At 42.1% G+C, this 19467-nt stretch overlaps 1 protein-coding gene across 2 annotated transcripts in view; it reads left to right on the top strand.

The window, feature by feature from the left end:
* Window positions 1-19467, top strand: part of MSRA (methionine sulfoxide reductase A) — a 243445-nt gene that overhangs the window by 137329 nt on the left and 86649 nt on the right. For both annotated transcript variants that reach the window (XM_063153178.1, XM_063153179.1), the window contains exon 4: window positions 7279-7383. In XM_063153178.1, the coding sequence (XP_063009248.1) occupies window positions 7279-7383 (105 nt within the window). The remainder of the gene's footprint in view (window positions 1-7278; window positions 7384-19467) is intronic.

Raw genomic sequence — 19467 nt, 5'->3', positions numbered from 1 at the left:
TTCATTTAATGAATAGAAAGGTGCTGGAAATTTTGGAAGCAATAACCACGACTTAATAAAAATTCCCAGGCTGGTTTGGAGGAAGAGATGCTCAAAAGCCCTTCCCATGACCAATTTTTTGGGTAATATTTTGCATTTTCACTTGGGCCGTGACTTTGGATAGCAGAGTTTGGTTTAATTCCCAAATCGGTGAGTGCTGAAGCTTGGTTGTTTTCTTTATATTTCACATTGGCATCATGTGCCCATGGGTGCCCAGAGAAGCTGTGGCTGCCCCTGGATCCCTGGAAGTGTCCAAGGCCAGGTTGGATGGGGCTTGGAGCAACCTGGGATGGTGGAAGGTGGCCCTGCCCATGGCAAGAGGGTGGGATGAGATGAGATTTAAGGTCACTTCCAACCCAAACCCAATCTGGGATCCCAAAGATGTTGTATTGTTGGTGTGACAAGCACAGGGGCAGTTCAAGGATTCCTGGAAGAGGTGAGAAAAGAGAGAGTTATTTTCTGAGAACTCTTTGAAAATGTGAGAGAAGTCATTATCTGCTCTTTGTGGAACACACAGGGAGCAGGAGCTGTAATGGGTAAGCTGTTCCTCAGACTCTGGGCCATTCTTGTAATGAAGAGCTGTTAAATGGACCTGAGTACAAATAAATGGGAAAAAAGGATCTCTGTGCTCCCTTCTAACCCAAACTATCGTGGGATTCTGTGATTTACTGGAGTCAGGACCTTATTTCTCAAAAGAGCCAGGCCCTTTTTTATTTCAGAACCGAAGCAGGAGCAGTTTTGGAATTTTTGTGCCATAGAATTTAATTCACCTGAGGCAGGGCCAGGTGGAGGTGGCTGCTGGGACACTCCCAGGTGAGGAGCTCTCCAGCCAGCCCTAGGAAGCTGCTCCACTTTCCCAGAGATAATTAAACGCTCCCTGGATCCAGCCAGTTAAAAAGAATGAGTTCTCTTCCCTAATCCCTCGGCTTGGGCACTCACCTGGGACATGATTAAGAAGGTGAGAGTCTAAATGCTCTTATGCTCTTAGGGAGGAAAGGAATTGAAAATGTGTCACTCAGACATCTTTTTCTCCTGCTCTTTGCGGGGGGATGTTTTTGCCAGGGTTGGAATCCCCACTGAAGGAGCTCGCCGGAGTTAATCCTCTGGGAGAGGCCGTGTTTTCTAAGTGGGAAATGGATCCAGGATAAACAGACAATCTGCTCTTGGCACTCAGCCCTCTTGCCTCGGTGTAATAAAGTCTTCCCTTCTGCTGGGAGGTGCTTCAATGGTTAAAGCCCTTCCAGAGCTGAAGGAACCGAGCTCCAGCACTGGAAATCTGATAATGGCTCTGATCAAGAAAGGGTTTCTGTTTGCACAGTGAGCAGCACATGGAATTATATTTATAATTCCATAAATCATTTAAAAATGTGATCCAGACATTGAGGGTTCTAGAAATGTCCGTGCTCGTTCAAACTTTTGCTGTGGGATATTAAAGATCCTCTAATTAAAAGCAGAGGGTGAACTGAGGACACCGTGACTCTCTGACAATATAAGTGGACATTTCAGGAGGAATTCTGAAGGAGGCACTGAGGTGAAGAGCTGCATGTCACTGAGAGAATCACATCTCCCACTCACATCATTTGAAATCCTTGCAGCTCCTCAGTGTCAGGCTGTTGAATGTTAAAGGCATGCAGGTTTTTGGAGAACAAGTGGGCTTATTGTTTCTCTTTGATTGCTGCCTCTCCGTTTTTAAGAGCTCTTACAAAAATGGTTTGATTAGAAATATTTCAATTGTTTTTTTCACCATACAGAGGAGTGGTGAGCTGGGTTGATGCTGTGTTCTTTTGGCATTGGATTTACCAAGTATGTGAGACACCAACGAAATGGGATTATTCTGTTTTCATAGTCAGACTCAAGCCTAATGCAAAAAGTCACCAATGCCAAGATTGTTATTAGAAATAGCCACAGCAGAAAGAAAATCCACTGTATTGTGGAAAGGCTTTGAGGAAAATGAGAGGTGAATCTGGTAGGACCAGCAGCATTACTTCCTTTCTTTTCCCCTGAGGGTGAATATTGATTTTAAATCTATTCTAACAGTCTCTTAGCCACACATCTGAGGATATTTTTCATGAGGTCAGGCTATAGTTCTCAGAGGAGCACCATTATTTCCTTATTCTGGGAAAAAAAGGAGGCTGATCCTTTGAACTTCTGGATTAGCAGGAGCAGGCAGTGTTGACAAGATATAATTGCTGTTTCAGTCAGGAGGAAAGGTAAAGCCTCTGTTGTTTTTAAGTTCTTTAGGAAACTTTCCTGTCGTCTAAACCTGTTCATCTTAGGCAAGTAATTTGCTCCTTAGTGATAAAATCTTTATATAAGCTTAATATTGCAAAAAATAAAAATACTGAAATCAGAAGCCACTCTTTAATCTCATTTTAGCTGTGCAATCACACACAGAATTCACAGAATCACTGGGTTGGAAGAGACCTTCAAGATCATTGAGTCCAATCCATGCTCTAACACCTCAAGTAAACCATGGCACTGAGTGCCACATCCATTCTTTATTTAAACACATCCAGGGATGGGGACTCCACCACTGCTTGGTAGTCAGAATTCAGCACATCCTTCTGGCTGTCCTGGATTGCCAGAACCCCTGCCAGGGGGCCCAGAAACCCTGGCACAGAGTCCAAGACACCTGTGGTTTTGATTATGACCCATGGAGCAAATTACCAACCTTAGATGAAGATCTGGACGCCATGAAAGTCTAAGTAGAATCATAATTAGTTTGTCACGGGGTGAAAAACAGATTTTTTTTGGGTTTTTAAAACGGGGCTTCAGGAGGCAAGATGGAGGGATCTGGGTGTGTCCAGCCTTTCTTGTTCTTCTTCTTGGCCTCCTGTTGGCACTTTTAGATTGGTTTAGAGTAGAAGCTCACTGTCTAACATAGATGATAGGTATTGGGAAATTATTGTAAATAACATACACGTAGTTTTTAGTATAAAAAGATAACACCACCCTGAGGCAGTCAGAGTGCCTCTGTCTGTCCTGCTGAGCGGACCTTGGCAGGCCAGGAAAAAGAATTTTATAGATAAGAAATAATAAACAAAACCTTGAGAACGAGAACTGAAGAGCTCTGCCTCCTTTTTTGACTGCCGGACTGGGAAAAGAGATTTTCTAATGCATCTCGGGGTCACTGTGACCAGCTAAAGCCCTGAGACTTGGTTACTGATTTCACCCCTAACTCAGGCTTACCACCCTTGGGCCTGCTTCCAGACAGCCCAGCTGCATCCTCTTCCTCCTTCAAACCTAGTTTAAAGCCCACTCAATGAGTTCTGCAGTTCTTGAGCTAAAACCTTTCTGCCCTTAACAGAGAGATGGAGCCCATCCAGTTCCAGCAGCTAGGTGCTGTAAAAGTTGCCCCATGATCAAAGAACCCAAAATTCTGCTGATGACACCAACCCTTGAGCCATGTGCTGATAATGTGGGCTCTGCTATTCCTTTCATTTTTTCTGTCCACCAAAGGGACTTATCACAACACTTCCTGTGCTCCTGCCCTATCAACCACTTGACCCAGTGCCCTAAAGTCCTTTTTCATTACCCTGATGCTCCTCTTTTCAATCTCATCACTGCCAGCCTGCAGTATCAGCAGTGGGTAATTATCAGAGGGCTGCATCAGCCCAGGTTGTTCCTCAGTGATATTCTGTACCTGGGCCTCAGGGAGGCAGCAGAACTCCCTGTGGGATGGGTCTGGTTGACATATGGGGCCCTCTGTTCCCCTCAGAAGGGAGTCACCCACCATGATTACCCTTCTTTCCTTTTTGATGTCAGAGGTGGTGATCCATGTGACAGGTGAATCCTAATTGAGAGGCTCCCTGGGCAGGTGATTTTCTTCTACATCCTCTGGTTGGCTTTCCTCATCCAGGCCTCATCCCTATTCTGAAGTGGCTCCTGGGAAGGTGATGGAGGTTGGGAGGAATTTTTGTTAACTCCTGAAGCAGGGACCCATTTCCACTCCCCTTCATCCACCAGGTGTGTCCTCCTGTTGATGGTGAGAGTAGTGGGAGCCTTCTGACTCCTGGTAGGCCTCCCTCAAGGATGGAAGGGCAGAACCCCACCAATCTGTTTCCTTTTCACTTTCCCTGATACTCCTTAGCCTTTCTGCTTCCTCCCTAAGCTCGGCCACCAGCAAAATGAGATCATTCACCTGTTCACACCAGAGGCAGGCCCCTGGTGTGGGGGGAACGCCTCTGGAACGCCCCTGGTACCATTGATAAAAACTCTGCACAGGAAGAGGTCTGGACAGACACATCCTTTCTGGAGGGTTCTATTGGCTGCATACACTTTGACTAACTGAAGTTTTTGATCAGGTAAAAACAATTACGAACAAAAAAACCAAAAAACCCAAAAGAACCCCAAAACCAACCAACAAAACCACAGCAAACAACAAACTAAAAACCCCACTGGCAGGAGGAAACCTGCAACCCTGCCTGTGCAAATTGCTGTGCCATGCCCACCGAGAAGTGCCACGCCCCTGTTTGCTATTCCAACTTCCCATGCCACGCTGTCCTGGTTTAGGGTAAATTTGGGAGAAAAACTTCAAAAGAGGGCTCCTCCAGAAAGCAAACCCACACGGCCCCTTACCCAAACAGTTTGGGAAAGATTCCTCAGAGAGAAATTGAAAGAACCTGTTTATTTAACAGGCACAGCACCCCCAGCGCACAAAATGAACAATACCAGGTGACAACACTCTTTCACCCCTCTGAAAAAGATGACAAATTTAGAAAGTCTCTCTTGGGGGTGGTCACTCTGTTATCAGTCCCTCTGGCGCTGGGGTAGCTGCTGCCACAGTAGGCCCTGCTAGGCCACAAGGTGCAAACTCTCGGTGTTCCCATGTCTCAGTCCGGGGCAGGTTCGAGTGGTTCCAAAAATGGGAAAGAGAAAACAGTCCAGGCAAAAATTCAGACTGCTTAGCTAAACTAATGAGCAGAAGCAAAAAGCGAGAGCAAAGCAAAAAGCCAAGCAAAAAGCAAAAGCAGCACAATGTACTGCCCTGTCTGTGTGTCCTGCCAGCTGTGGGGGAATGGCTGATAACAAAACCAAAACAAAACATTTGCTCTTCAGAGCTAGTCTTGAAGGCACAGAACAAAATATCCAGCATAAACAGAAAACACAAATGGGGATTCAAGCATCACAATGTCACCCTAGGACACATGCCCACAGAGATGTGCCCTGCCTGCTCTGTGCCTGTGTGACTGACGAGAACCCTGTTGGTTTGGGTGAGCTGGACATGCCACTGGTTGTGCTCTCTCCTTTTTTTCCTCAAGCTACAGCAAAAGTCCCAATTTGGGCTGCACTAAATTAATTATTTTTGCTGATCAATGACATTAAACCACGACATCTGGAATAAATTCCATCCCTGACCGAAGCTGGCCGTCAGTTCTTGTTGAAGACCATTTCACTTCGTTGTTAAGCCAATTATCTCTAAGTTGTGTTTTTATTCTGCTGAATGGGTGATCCTTCCTGCTTCCCACCACCCGCATTTGGCTTCAGGTAATGAGATGTTTCCCTGGCCTGTAAAAGGCAGGGAGGAATTGGGTCACAGTTGGGGACATCCTGCAGGACAGGGGGACCTGGCTTCACTCCAGCTCCCAGGAAATCTGGATAATCTCTCTTCATCTCACTGAGCAGATCTTTGCTGCACTGAGATAGGGAGCCATTTGATTTTATCAGATCTAGACTACAGGTGTCTCAGGTGTGTCCTCCTTTACTCCTCTGCATTCCAGACTAATTTTAATCCCAATCTTTCAAATCCCTTTTATCAGCTCTCTGTGCCTTGTTTAGGTTTTGTTTCACGTGCCCCGTTAACTGTTAAAATTCTGTCACACGTTGACCCATTGTTGCTCTTTAGTATTTCCCAGCATCCTTTTTATTTCTCTCTATTTTTTTAAAATTCAAATTTCTCCTCATGCCTCTATTGAACTCCCCTCAGTTACTCACAGAATCTGATTTTTCTTGTTTGGTGACAGCTCATTCTGGAGCCAGCCCTGGGCCAGATTCACCCTCTGTGGAATTCCTTGGTTCTGTTGAAATCAGTGGAATAAATCTGGAGTTTGTTCTGGTGCAAATTAAATAGAAACCTCCCTAATGTGATCAAGGAACTTAATATGTCCCCACTAAAAGGCAGATCCAGTTTATTCTTTTGATATTTACTTCTTATGATTTAATTGAAGGATGAGATTTTTTTCCCCATTCATGAATATCTAATTTTTAAATTATAAAATATAAAACATATAAAACCTAAAATGCACTTTGTTCAGTGGACTCTCACCTGAGAAATCTGAGCACTCATCAATATCACTATTAATTAAAATTTAAATGAATTATGTGGCCAGATCCTTCAGAAGTTGGATTTTTCAATAATATTGTGAGTCATAAACAAGTCAGATATGAAAAAAAATTGTCCAGAGTGTAACTGAAAAATAAGTATAATATTTTTGTAAGTGCTGTAACATCTGCTAATCTTCCTTGTATTTCTGCTGTCATGAAATTTGAAGTTCAGCCACCAGGCTTTCTTTGACACTTTTGAGCCCGTTGGATATTGTGAAACAGTTTGGAGTTATTTGTATGTTCATGTGTAAACACACCCTTGACATTTGTTTTTATCACCATCAATATTATTGTCATTGATACAGAAAAGGGGGATGAATGGGATATGCAAAAAATGCTAGCAAGTGATATTATTATATCATCAATATGATATAAAAACATCAATATGTTTTTATCATCATCAATATTATAATAATCATCACCAATTATTAAATGATTATCATTACTATAATTTTATAGTAATGATAATTATTTAATAATCAATAACATTATCCATATCTCCACGGAAAGAAAATCCAATCAAGACAGCTTAGACATAAGAGTTTTCATATTTTAATACTCTATTTAGAATATTTAAAATATTTTGCTGGTTTTCAGTTATATATTTGTTAGAATTTTTAATTTATTCTCCTTTAAGCTAACAAACTGCTGTAATAACATCATTGTTTCCTTTCTTTGTCTCTCTACACAGTTTATTTCATGATGGCCCTGTCTGAACAAACAGATTTAGTAGAGTTGACATAAATATATAATATTGTGCAAAAAAGCTCAGGTACAAATGGTGCTAAATCCAAGCATTTTTAGGAAAACATGAGACAAAACCAAAGGACCGTGCTTGGAATCGCAGAGACAAAACCCTGAGTGTGCCCTGGCTAATTGTCACTGCTAAAATCTGATTTTATTTTGAATTTGCAGGCAGAACTGGGCACGCCGAGGCCGTCCGGGTGGTGTTTGAGCCACAAAACATCAGCTTTGAGCAACTGCTCAAGGTCTTCTGGGAGAATCATGACCCGACACAAGGTAGAGTGATGAGCGAGCCAGTATTTAATTATCTTACTAATTACAGCTGGGATAATTAGTGTTTGAGCTGCATGGAAGAGATGAACCTTGAAATCACACTGGAGCTCAGGAATATGATTGCAGACATTTATTGACAGAGAAAGAGAGGGAGAGGGAGAATGGGAGCACAGAAGCTCTGAGTGCCCCTCCTCCCTTACAGCTGCCTGGGCTGGGAAAATTCCCACAGAGTGGCACGGGAGACAATGGAAAATTCTCTTCAACTTTGATTATGACAATTTATTCTGTAATTTCTTTTGTCTCTTCAATTGGAGTGTATTTCTTTGCATCTTCAAAATTTCTATTATTCGATTCTATTTTCTTTTACATTACCTTATTTTAAAAATTTTATTTTATTTTGCTTTATTTTATTTTGCTTTATTTTGGTTTTTTAAACCAAAATAAAAATTTAATTTAAAAAAAATAAGAAAAATTAAAATATAAAAACCCCAAAATTTTGCTTTATTTTGGTTTTATTTTACCTTATAATTTAATTTAATTTAATTTAATTTAATTTAATTTAATTTAATTTAATTTAATTTTATTTTATTTTATTTTATTTTATTTAAAAATTTTATTTTATTTTATTTTGCTTTATTTTGGTTTTTTAAACCAAAATAAAAATTGAAAAAAATAATTTAATTAAAAAAAATTAAAATATAAAACCCCCAAATTTTTGCTTTATTTTGGTTTTATTTTATTTGACCTTATTTTATTATTTAATTTTATTTTATTTTTATATTTTATTTCATTTAATTTCATTTCACTTTATTTCATTTCTCCCCAGGCCCTTTATCCTTCATCATAACTTGGGATTTTACATATTTCCACAGTACTGAGTATATTTTGTGATTAGAAAAAGGGAGCAAAAAGGAGTTAGAGATGTTGTGCAGAGACACCAGTGGATCATTCTACCTATCTGCCTTATCCAAACCTTTGGATTTAATTTTCCTATTTGGCAGAGGTTTTTGTGCTGACAAGACCCACATCTGTGCAAACAGAAATGGGAAACTGTGCAGAAAACATTTTGCATGTTTATAGAGTTCCAATAAACCTCATCCCTTCTCCCATCTCCCAGAAACGCTGCACACAAGTAACTCATTTCAATATTTGAACAGCCATCGTAATTATGCCACTTGTTACCGCATCTGGGAACAAAAAAATTGCAGATGATACCTCCAAAATGTGATGCCATCCCAGGAAAGAGAAACTCAAAGAGGGACCCAGGGACTATTGTGGATTAAGTGTCTTCCACTGAGCCCAAAGTGGTTATTGCAACTTCTGCCTGTATGGAAAGGGCTTGAGTCAGGAATTTTCTGTCTGCAGGGCCAGGAAATCAGAACATTTTGTGCAGTTCCTCTGTTGCCATCCCAAGGATCTATGGAAATATTGCTGGGGGTTTGAAGAGGGGCAAAAAAAGGATATAGAGCCCAGAAAACCGCCCTAGTCCTGGGAATAGACGCATGAAGGAGGGAGAACACCATGTCATGGAGGGGTGGGTTGGATATCAGGAAAATGTTCTTATTTTAGAGGGTGGTTGGGCACTGGAACAGCTCCCCAGGGAGTGGTCACAGGCCTGGGACTGCCAGAGCTCCAGGAGCATTTGGACAATGTTTTCAGGGACAGGATGGGATTGTTGGGATGTCCTGTGAGACCCCAAGGAATTGGATGAACCATCCTGGTAGATCTCTTCCAACTCAGGATATTCTGTGATTTTATGATCAAGTCATCCCTGCAGGTACCTTGTGACAGGTTGAGCACCTGACCCTGATAAACCAGAGCAAGCTGCAGTAGCTGGGAGCTGAAGTTTGGGAAGCTCCACTGTGGAATGAAGCAGCTTCACATCCCTCAGTGTAATTAAACATTGGAGTCTTTTTCCATCACCATCCTTTCGAGCCTTTCAGATGGGATAATCCATCATTTTAAAAGAGGGGCTTGATTCCAGTCAGGAGAAGGCATCCTGAGAATCTGTCAAATGCAGTGGCCCATGCTGATGATTGATGAGCCTCCCTTTCCAGCCCCCTCCTTTAGAGCTGTGTTCAGGATAATTCATCTGCACAATTCCTGAAAAATTTGGAGCTCTGCCTTGAGAAAGGCCCCTTCCTGTGGCTGGGGGTTGGAACGAGGTGATCTTTAAAGTCTCTTCCAAACCTTTCCAGGATTGTGTGATTCTAAGACAATCTCCACCCTCAAATCACACTGCTGGGCCTTCCTGGTTTTCTTGTAGAGTTTATGAAAGAGTTTCTCTTCCTGTCCAGCCAGTTTTTGGTTTTAGATCATTTTGTTGCTCTTTTTTTTTTTTTTTATTTGGATTATCAGAAATTGGCCATCACCAGAGGGTGGCTTCTTTCTTTCAGGCTGGAGAAGAGAATCTTCAGGGTGAAATTATTGAGGCCTTCCAGTACCTACAGGGAGCCTACAGGAAAGATGAAGAGGAATATTTACAAGGGCCTGGAGTGACAGGAAAAGAAGAATGGCTGCAAACTGAAAGGGAGTAGGTTTAGATGGGTTATTGGCAAGGAATTATTGGCTGTGAGGGTGCTGAGGCCCTGGCACAGGGTGCCCAGAGAAGCTGTGGCTGCTATGGATCCTTGGAAGTGTCCAAGGCCAGGTTGGACAGGGCTTGGAGCACCCTGGGATGGTGGAAGGTGTCCCTGCCCATGGCAGGGGGTGGAATGAAATGGGCTTTAAGGAATCCACCATCTCCCTGGGAAGCCCCTTCCAACATCTAATCACCTTTTCCATGACTCTTATGGGCTGGCTGTTTTGATACATCAGGACAATTGGTCCAGGTGTCTCACTCATATATTTGGATTCATCCTGATTGGCAGAGCTGGGAACTGATGGTCAGGAATTTATGATTCTTCATCTTCCAGGTGTGAGGAATGGATTTCTGCTGAAGTAATTTGGACAACACTCACCTAATAAATCTTTTGCCATGTCTGTATTCTTGACTTTGGCAGTGGTTGGGCTCAGCCTGTGGCCTACTGAGAACAAGGACTGAAGGATTCAGGGTTTTAGGATGACTGAAGTTCATTATCTGGGCACACTGCTATGTGGATGAAGTTTAGTAATTGTGATAACAGGTCAGATAAACTCGTCAGCTGAATTTATGATCCTTTCTGGCTCTAAACCAAAGTAAAATCATGACATTATGTCTTTATATCCTCACACAACTGAGGTTCAGCACCGTTCCAGTCTGCGCTTTCAGAAGAAAGCTGGATGTGGCAGATGTGTGATTCACTCTTAGATTTCTGGCAGCTGGGAAGCATCACCTAGTTAGCCCAGGCAAGAGGCCGTGCTAATGTGGCTGAATTCCTTCTGGGAATGAGCTCCTGTCTCCATGTGACACCCAGCCCTGGAGATACCCAAGAACTTCACAACCGTCTCAGGCATCTCTGTGGCATGGAAGTGCTTGGTGGAAACACTCCCAAACCTTCATGTAGGCTTGGATGACAGAATTTCCACATGGTTCTTCCATAATAATTTGCCAAAAGTGGGATCATCACTTTACCCCTGGAAAAGATGGAATTGTTCTCAGAAGACTTTGCATGCCCCAGCCCTGCATGGGTTGCTTTACCTGGGTATTTTTGTGGTGCCTTAATGCTGTACCAGGGGAGGTTGGACACCAGGAGGAATTTCTTCATGGAAAGGACTATCAAACTTTGGAAGGGGCTGTCCCCTTCCTGTTGGCGTTCCCATCCCTGGAAGTGCCCATGGAACATTGAAACTGCAAGTGGCACTCGGTGCTCTGTGCTGGTAACGAGATGGAGACTGGACTTAATCTTGGAGGTCTTTTTCAACCTAAATGATTCTGTGATTCTGTGATATTGTTGGTCTAATCTCAGTCCAAGAATTTTGCAAAGCTCTTCACACCCCATTCATATTTCTTGATTTGAGAAAAACCTGAACCACAAGGTCCCAATGTCAAATTTCTGTTTTGTAGGGTGGGGATGGTGGGAGATCTCTAAGTTGGGATTGTTTCTTTGCCTCGATTTGTACCTATTCCCTGCTTTTAGCTGGCTGTGGGAAATGTGGCTTTATATAAAGACACTGGAAGTGAGAGTTCCCTCCCTGACCTGCAATGTTTTTCTCCTTTGTGGTTGAGCTGTGTGCCCACAGTGAGTTTTATTCAGGCAGCCTTGTGGGAATGCAGGACTCAGTCTTCCAATGAGAAGATTTTGACTAAGAAGGTAAATGAGATGATTTCTTATTCATAAAATCCCGCACAATCTTTGGGTGAATCCAGTGTCTCATACAGCAAGTGCTGAACTTCTTGAGTACAGCTATCATTCAAAAATACAGAAGCTCAGTGTGTTTTATATTTTTCCAGAATTTGGGGTAACACCATTTCACCTCTTCTACCTCCAGCACAGATAATGGATTTATCTCATTGTTCTCATGTCATTAAACATCAAATGTGTACATTCTGTGGCAGATTAAGACCTTTCAGTATTGGTTTAGTTGGTACCAGGTTGGTGAAGAATACAGATTACCAGTCCCATCATTCATCATTGTATGCGTGTATTAATATTCAAAAACTCCTTCTTTCCAAGCAGTTGTCCTTTAGAAGAGACTGACACCTCACTGGGATTCAAATTGTCCCTGGGAAGGAGCCTGGCTCTTGTTTAGGGAAGCTCTGGAGTGCACAGAAGTCAATTGAAAAGCAGGAACCTTTGATCAAATCAAACAGTTGAAAGAGATCCTCCCCAATGAGCATCTCCAAAGTGTGGGGCCCTGACAAAGTCCTCCTGACTGTTAATTTAGGCTCTGTTTTATAATTCATTAGATTTGGGAGACTGAAAAAGCAACAAACAACCCCCTGACTTCTGCCAAGTGGCATATGGCTGTCATCTCTGCTCAGCCTCCAGTGCCCTGCTCAGCATTTCTGCTCTCCCAGGGATGAGCTGATCTATAAGAGGATTGCTCTGGATGGCTCTGTAAGGGCTCGAGATGTTGTTTCTCTGTCATTGATACAGAAAAGGGGGATGAATGGCATATGCAAAAAATGATACCAAAAAAATCTTTGTAGGTAATTTTATTTTTTAACGTTTGCAGAGGTGTAGGGCAAAGTCTATATTGCCTGTTTTTTTAATGGGGCCATCCTCAGAGCTTTCCAGATTTTTTAGATTGTAAGCTTGACTATCTCCTTAAAGTTGCACCCTGACCATGGTCCTGCTGTCACCTCCTTGCTGCCTATACACAGGGACTTGTACTTTCAGCCCATCAGTTTTGTGCCTCTTCTGTCGTGTCACAATTTCTGTAAAGTAATATTTGACTTCCCTGTTAGGAAAAAGGGTGATTTTCTCCTCTCTCCCCGACCTTTCAGCCAGATACAAGCTCTTTGTTTGTGTTGACTCTGGCAATCACAAAGTTCTCTGCTCAGGCTGAAAATTAACCCTGCATGAATGGAAGTGAAACGTGGTTTCCAGCCAGGATTTAAATTGCCAGGAGCAGGGATGCTGGTGGGATCACCCTTCTGGCATCAGCACTGACCTGCAGTGCCTGAGCCAATTCCAAACCCTGCTGCTGTGCTCCTGGTTGGGGAGGAATGTGTCATGTTGCATCAGATCAGGAAGTTTGGCTGCTCTTTGTGGGGTGTCAGAAACTATTTCTCCCAGACCTTTGGAAAAATCAATCTGATACCAGAGAAGAGTGTTTGGTGTGGTGCAAATATGAGTCCTGTAAAGAGCTTTAATCTTGAGATTCTCCTGACCTGTGTGTGGGTGAAGCCCTTTATCTGTCAGGGATTTCAGCCAGTTCAAGGTGACTTTAAAGAAAGGCTCCTTCTTGCTTTCATGGTCTGTACCAAAGTCAAGCAGACAACAAAACTAATTTCTTTTAAGAGCAGCCTGGTCTAGTGGAAAGTGTCCCAATCCATGGCAGGAGATGGAACAAGGTAATCTTTTAGGTCCTGTTGAACCCAAACCATTCTGTGATGCTGTGAAAACGTGTTTGGGAGAAATGGAAAATCCACTTGTCTCCTTCAGCTCTGCTCCTTCCTGAGCACAGTTGAGTATTTCTGTTTGTTTGGGTAGTTCTGCTCCCCACATTCCTCAAAAGTACCCAATCATTCCAGCCCACAGGAAACAATTCAGGTACAGCTACAATTCCTTGTGGTGAGTGCCTGTTGTCCCATAAATCCCATAATTTTTCATTGCTTCTGCCTTTCTGTTTGGATTTTTGAGTTAGTGGCAGAGAGGAAGCCAGTTTTGGTTCACTCCACAGTTTTGGTCACTCTGACCACAGGGTGAAGGACAAACCTGTGGCCACTGCTGCTCAGGGGCTGCTGGAATTTCCTCTCCAGCCTTGTGGATCCTTTGTGAATACCCAGAGAACCAAAGTCATTGTAGGGCATCTCATTCCCCCCTTTCCTGTCAGGGACAAGCCCTTATCTTGCCTGTGTTTGTGCAGGAAATGTAAGCAGGGCTGATGTTTTTCCAGCAGTTGAGGACCATCTGTCCTACAACAAACTCATCACCTGCCAGACTTGCTCAGAACATCTCTCAGTCCATATGTCTTGTGTATCCATGACAAAGAAGAAATGTAGGAGCCATTTCTCCTCCCTGTGACCTTCCAAACATGCTGGCATTTAGCCTTGGTGCTGATACAGGAGTTATCCAGATTAATATCTGCTTTTTGTTGTGCTGACCCAGTTTGCTTGCAGAGGGGATATTTATTTCTCCCCAGCTTTGAAGGCCTGTACTTTTTTTAGACATTGCATAAGGAATCTATCATCTGCAAATAATTAAAATTAGACACTAGAAATGACATTGTGTTGCTAATGAGCAGATGTGTCTACTTATACCAGTGGAAGAACAGCTGTACACATAAAAAACGCTGCAGCCACCCTAAACCAACATTTGGTATTCTGCTACAGGCCTGGAACTCCATTTGGAGATTAAAGGCAAAAAAAGAATCTCTCATTTTTATGTTTTGCCTTTACATTTTTGTAATTCGCTTCCCTTTTATAATTTGAGTGAGATTTGTGAGTCTCAGATTAAAGCACCTTTGTCATGTATTTCAAACATTATAAAGAGCCTTGATGGTCTCAGCATTATTACAAGGTGTAACAAAAACCAGAAGAAATACGAAATCTATTGTCACCAGGCATATTAAATATATTCAAAATAGAATTACCAGCCCCTCGGGGAGCCATTCTTGGTCCAATACTCCTCAATATTTTCATTAATGACTCGGAGGATACAGTGAAGAGGATGCTAATTAAATCAGTGGTACAGACATTGCTGGGAGGCTCTTGAAGGAAGCGAATAAAGCACAGCCCTGTGTGAATAAATTACCAAAAGCCATGGAAATCGATGTGCCAGGACACAATAAAGATAAATGTGAGGTGGTTCCTGCAGGGATGGACACTCAAGAGTAGAACTGGGTTGTTTGATAGGAGTCTTTCTGTTGTCTTCTTCTAATTCCTTCTCTTTCCAATGAAATCCCAGTGGTGGGACAGTTGATTGATGGTGATTCATCCCACCAGCTATGAATTTAGTCCCCTGCCCAAAACCACCTCCAAAACACCTGTGGTCTGGGTTTTTCTAAAGTAGCAAAGTCTTTGCCAGAGTTGTACTTTGGAAATGCAGCTTCATCTCCTTCCTGAACTGAAGTCTTGTGTTTTGTTGTTCCCACTCTTTGTGTTTCTCCAGGAGTAAACAGGCATTAAAAATAAATTGGTGTTATTAGGCTGCTTTGCATCCCCAGGAATTTCAGCTGCTGTGCCCTAATTTGCACGTTAGACTCTTCTTATCCATATAAATTAGAATAGACTTTTCCTGACCTATATTTGCAGTTTAGGAGATGATGTTTTCCCTGCATCTTTCTTAATGAAGGGGATTATTAACCAGAGCAGTGGTTTGCTGAGGTGGGCTGAACACTTTGCATTTTGAAGTGAGTGCTGCTGAATCAATTCTGGCTCAAGGGCAAAAGTCCTTCTGGGCTCTGAATTCCTCGTTCAACTGCTTTTAGGTTCTTTATTTTACACCTGACAAGAATGTGTGGACAATTCCCCCAGAACTACTGAAAACTAAAACTCTGACACTGTGGGAAGCATGAATCCACCTGAGGGAGGTGAGGTTTATACTGGAAGAATGAGATTATATTTTATATATATATATATATATCAAAAATAAAGATATTTATTTTATAATATAAAATAAAATATCATGTGGGTCCCTTCCAACTCAGAATATTCTGTGACTCTGTGATATAAGAATTAGATGATCTTTAAAGGTCCTTTCCAACCCAAACCATTCCATGATGCCGTGGATCTATCCATGAAGCCAATGGGAATGTGGTGGGAATAACAGCATCTAAATTTTCATGTGTTTGTAGAATTAGGAGAGGGCAACCTTAGAAAGTCTTTTTCTGCAGAATTTTTTGATGGATTGCTCCTAATCCTTAGGCAAGGGAAACAATAGATGAAGTCAAAACAAAGAGATACCAAACATTGTTTTCTTCTTCAAATAATAGTGAATTTACTGTACTTGGGTCTGGAAATCTGAGGCACTGAAGCGTGGCATCATTAATCATAGTTTATGGTGATTATTAGTAGGCTTTTAATCTTTGTTTTCGTGTATAATTAGGTACAAGAGGTCAAAGCTGACTCTCTTCTGAACAACAATATTTTCAATGAATGACTGTTTTTCTCTGCTTGCAATTTCCTTGTGCATATTTATAGGAGCACACTTGTCTGTGTTTTGAGAGAGCAGTGTCCCATGAGCTTATCTGCTGATAAAAGCAAATGACAACACTATTATTTTTATTATCACTAATTATTTTTATTACTATCGCAACAGCACCTGGTGGATCAGAGTGGGTTTGGATTCGTAGTGCTGGCAAATGCCTAAATTGAGGCAAGGCACTAATGAACAGCACATAAATGAAGAGAAAGGAGAAGGCACATGAAGAAAATAACAGCAAATCTGTGTGGCTCCATAGCTGAGCCCATGTGGTAACTCCTCTGAATCCCTGCATTTTTTAATTATGTTTTTCCCCATTATCAGTTATTGTCCAGTTTTTTGTAACATCACAGCAAAGTTAAGCCCTGAAGAAAATCAGCAATGAGGGCCCAATTCTGGTGCCAAAACAGAAATGCCTTCGCCATATCAGCTGCTTTTGGGTATTATCCCTGTTTTCCAGCAGTTAGAAAATGTGGAGCTCAATTCTGCCTTCTGTCATATCCTCCAGTCTCTTCCACACATCCCTGCTGCATGCATTTTATTGGGGATTGCAGGCTATCAGAATCTCCAGGCAGGCTTGTCTCACCAGCACAGCCAGGAGGGATAAAGGCTGAGCTAAATCCACTTAAATTTAGATGTTTCCATGGGCATGGAGGGGCTCAGCTGCCACGGGTGTGGGAAGAACTGGACAACACAGTTGACTCAAATGAGGCATCAATGTTTGGTCAGTTTTGGTAGCATAAACCAAACCTCAGTTCCAGCTTCACCAATAAATATGAATAAAAATTTCATTCCCTTCCCATATTCATAGAATTGTGGAATTGTCTTGAGTTGGAAGGGATCTTAAAAGCTATCACATCCCACCCACTACCATGGGCAGGGACACCTCCCACTATCCCAGGTTGATCCAAGCTCTGTCTAACCTGGCCTTGGACACTTCCAGGGGCAGCCACAGCTTCTCTGGGCACCCTGTGCCAGAACCTCCCCACCCTCACAGCCAGGAAATCCTTCCCAAATCCCTCTATCCCTGCCCTCTGGCAGTGGGAAGCCATTCCCTGTGTCCTGTCCCTCCATGCCTTGTCCCCAGTCCCTCTCCAGCTCTCCTGGAGCCCCTTTAGGCCCTGGAAGGGGCTCTGAGCTCTCCCTGGATCCTTCTCTTCTCCATGTGAACACCCCCAGCTCTCCCAGCCTGGATCCACAGGGGGTCCAGCCTTTGGAGCATCTTTGTGGTTTCTTCTGGAGTTTCTCCAACAAGTTGAGGTTCATCCAGTTCCCAGGCAGATTTTTAAGAGAAAGTACCTCTGAAAAAGCCTAGTGCCTATTTATGGCAGAAAAATGTCTAAAATCCTGCCTAAACCAAATCATTTAACTTTTGATTAAAGTGAAGTTCAAGTTTGATTAAAGCAAGAGTCCCCTACAATAAGTTTAGTGCCATTAAGGATGATTTATGTGCATAATTCACTGTTCTATTCATCTGTTCTGTGCACTACTGGTAAATATGAATTTTCAATTAACAATTAGAAATGGATTAACACTTTTGCCTGCCAGTGGTACTTGAGTTAACACTTGAGCTTTGTTGCACTCATCCAAAGCAAACCTGTGAGTGGTTTTTTTCTGGGTTCAGGTTGATGATGTGCTTCCTTCAAAGGTCAAAGAGCATTCAAAAATGCGTTGGTACATTGTTATATCTGAGGGAATTAATAAATAATGAATATACAGGGAACTTTTCTTCTAAACCAAGTCTTCCTGGAGAATTTCTAGTTTTTAAAAATATGCATAAAATATTTGAAGCGTTAGAGGAGCAGTATTGCCCCTGCAATGTGAATCATGGAATGGTTTGGCTTGGAAAAGACCTCAAAGATCTATTAGTGCCAAAAGAGGACCAAAATCAGTGTTTCCTCCTTGACACTAAAAAGTGTGTATGTTGAAAACTTTCTAAACCTTGTTGACAGTGCAAAACTTCTCTTTATTATGTACAAGCTCATTAATTCTTTTAAACCTCCTGAAGAAACTATTTTCTATTTAATTTATACTTCCTGCACCGTGGCACCTTGAAAATCATCCAGAGCTCTCAATGCACAGTACTGTAACGAAATTCTTTCCTATTAACATTTTTCTCCTTTAATCATGTGCCATAAAGAGTTTTACTTTCCCCTGGCAACTTTTAAGCTGTATGGATGTAATCATTAGAGTGAGTGATGACATCAAGCCAGGCTGACATGGTGCCATTGATTTTTACTAAATAATGATATGATGAGCTGGAAGAAGGAGTTTTATTAGTCTTAACTCAGCAAGGATTGATTGGGGAGAAGAAAATGACCAATCCTATCTCAGGTTGCTGCAGGTATAAGAAAATAAGTGACAGCTGCAGAAAAGTCTATAAATCACAGGGAAAAATTATGATAAAAATAAGAGCTATGAACTGCCCTTTAAAATTTCACTGGATGGCAGAGAAGAGTCGAAGAGACCTCAGCCATTTATCTCCATTATGCCTGGGATCCTCCGAGAATAGCAAAGTTGACGGATGATGCCATTACCTTTTTTTTATTATTTTTAAATGGAGGCAAGATAAGGAGTGGTGTATAAGTGTTACTTTCAAGTCATTAGAGGGTTGAGTCTTTGAAAGAATTCCTTGATTTAGCCAATGAAATAAAGTGTCTTTTGCTTTAGCTTTCTGTAGGTAATGTATTAAACACTGGCTTTTTGGAAACAAATCTGCTTGTTTGCAGTTTCTGAAGAAAAAAATAATAGTACTGGGAAATATGTTTTTTTATTAATCAGAGAATCACAGAATGGTTTGGGTTGGAAGGGAACTTAAACATCATCCCATTCCACCCCCTGCCCTTGAGCAGAGACACCTTCCACTATCCCTGGTTGCTCCAAGTCTTGTCCAGTCTAGCTTTGGGCACTTCCAGGGATGGGGATTCCATATTCCAGTCCATATTCCAGTCATTCAAACCAAAGGAGAGCCAGAATTTATTGCTCTGATGCCAAAGAACGTGAAAAAGACCAAAACTAAATAATTCCTATCCAGGTGTATCAGAAGATACCAAAGTGTTGGTAAGAAAGGGATTTTTAGAGCCATTTCTTTGCCTATTATCTACACTTGGGCAAATATCAGCTTTCCCAGTGGCAGTGTGTTTGTATTCCATGGCAGTCTCAACCTGGGAACTGTTCCTTTGATAGGATCTGGGAGCTCATCACAGCCTTCTTCTCTCCAGCCACCATCCTCACACAAATTTCCATTTCATATACATCAGAGCTCAGCTCTTGGGGGCTTTTTGTGGTTAATTGGTGCCCTGGGCTCTGCTGGCACAGTGAGGACATTTTATGTTCTCCAGAGTGGTCAGGGCCGAGC

This window comes from Melospiza melodia, chromosome 3, assembly GCF_035770615.1.
Source record: "Melospiza melodia melodia isolate bMelMel2 chromosome 3, bMelMel2.pri, whole genome shotgun sequence".
Classification (NCBI taxonomy): domain Eukaryota; kingdom Metazoa; phylum Chordata; class Aves; order Passeriformes; family Passerellidae; genus Melospiza; species Melospiza melodia.
This window is presented reverse-complemented; position numbering and strand designations above follow the sequence as displayed.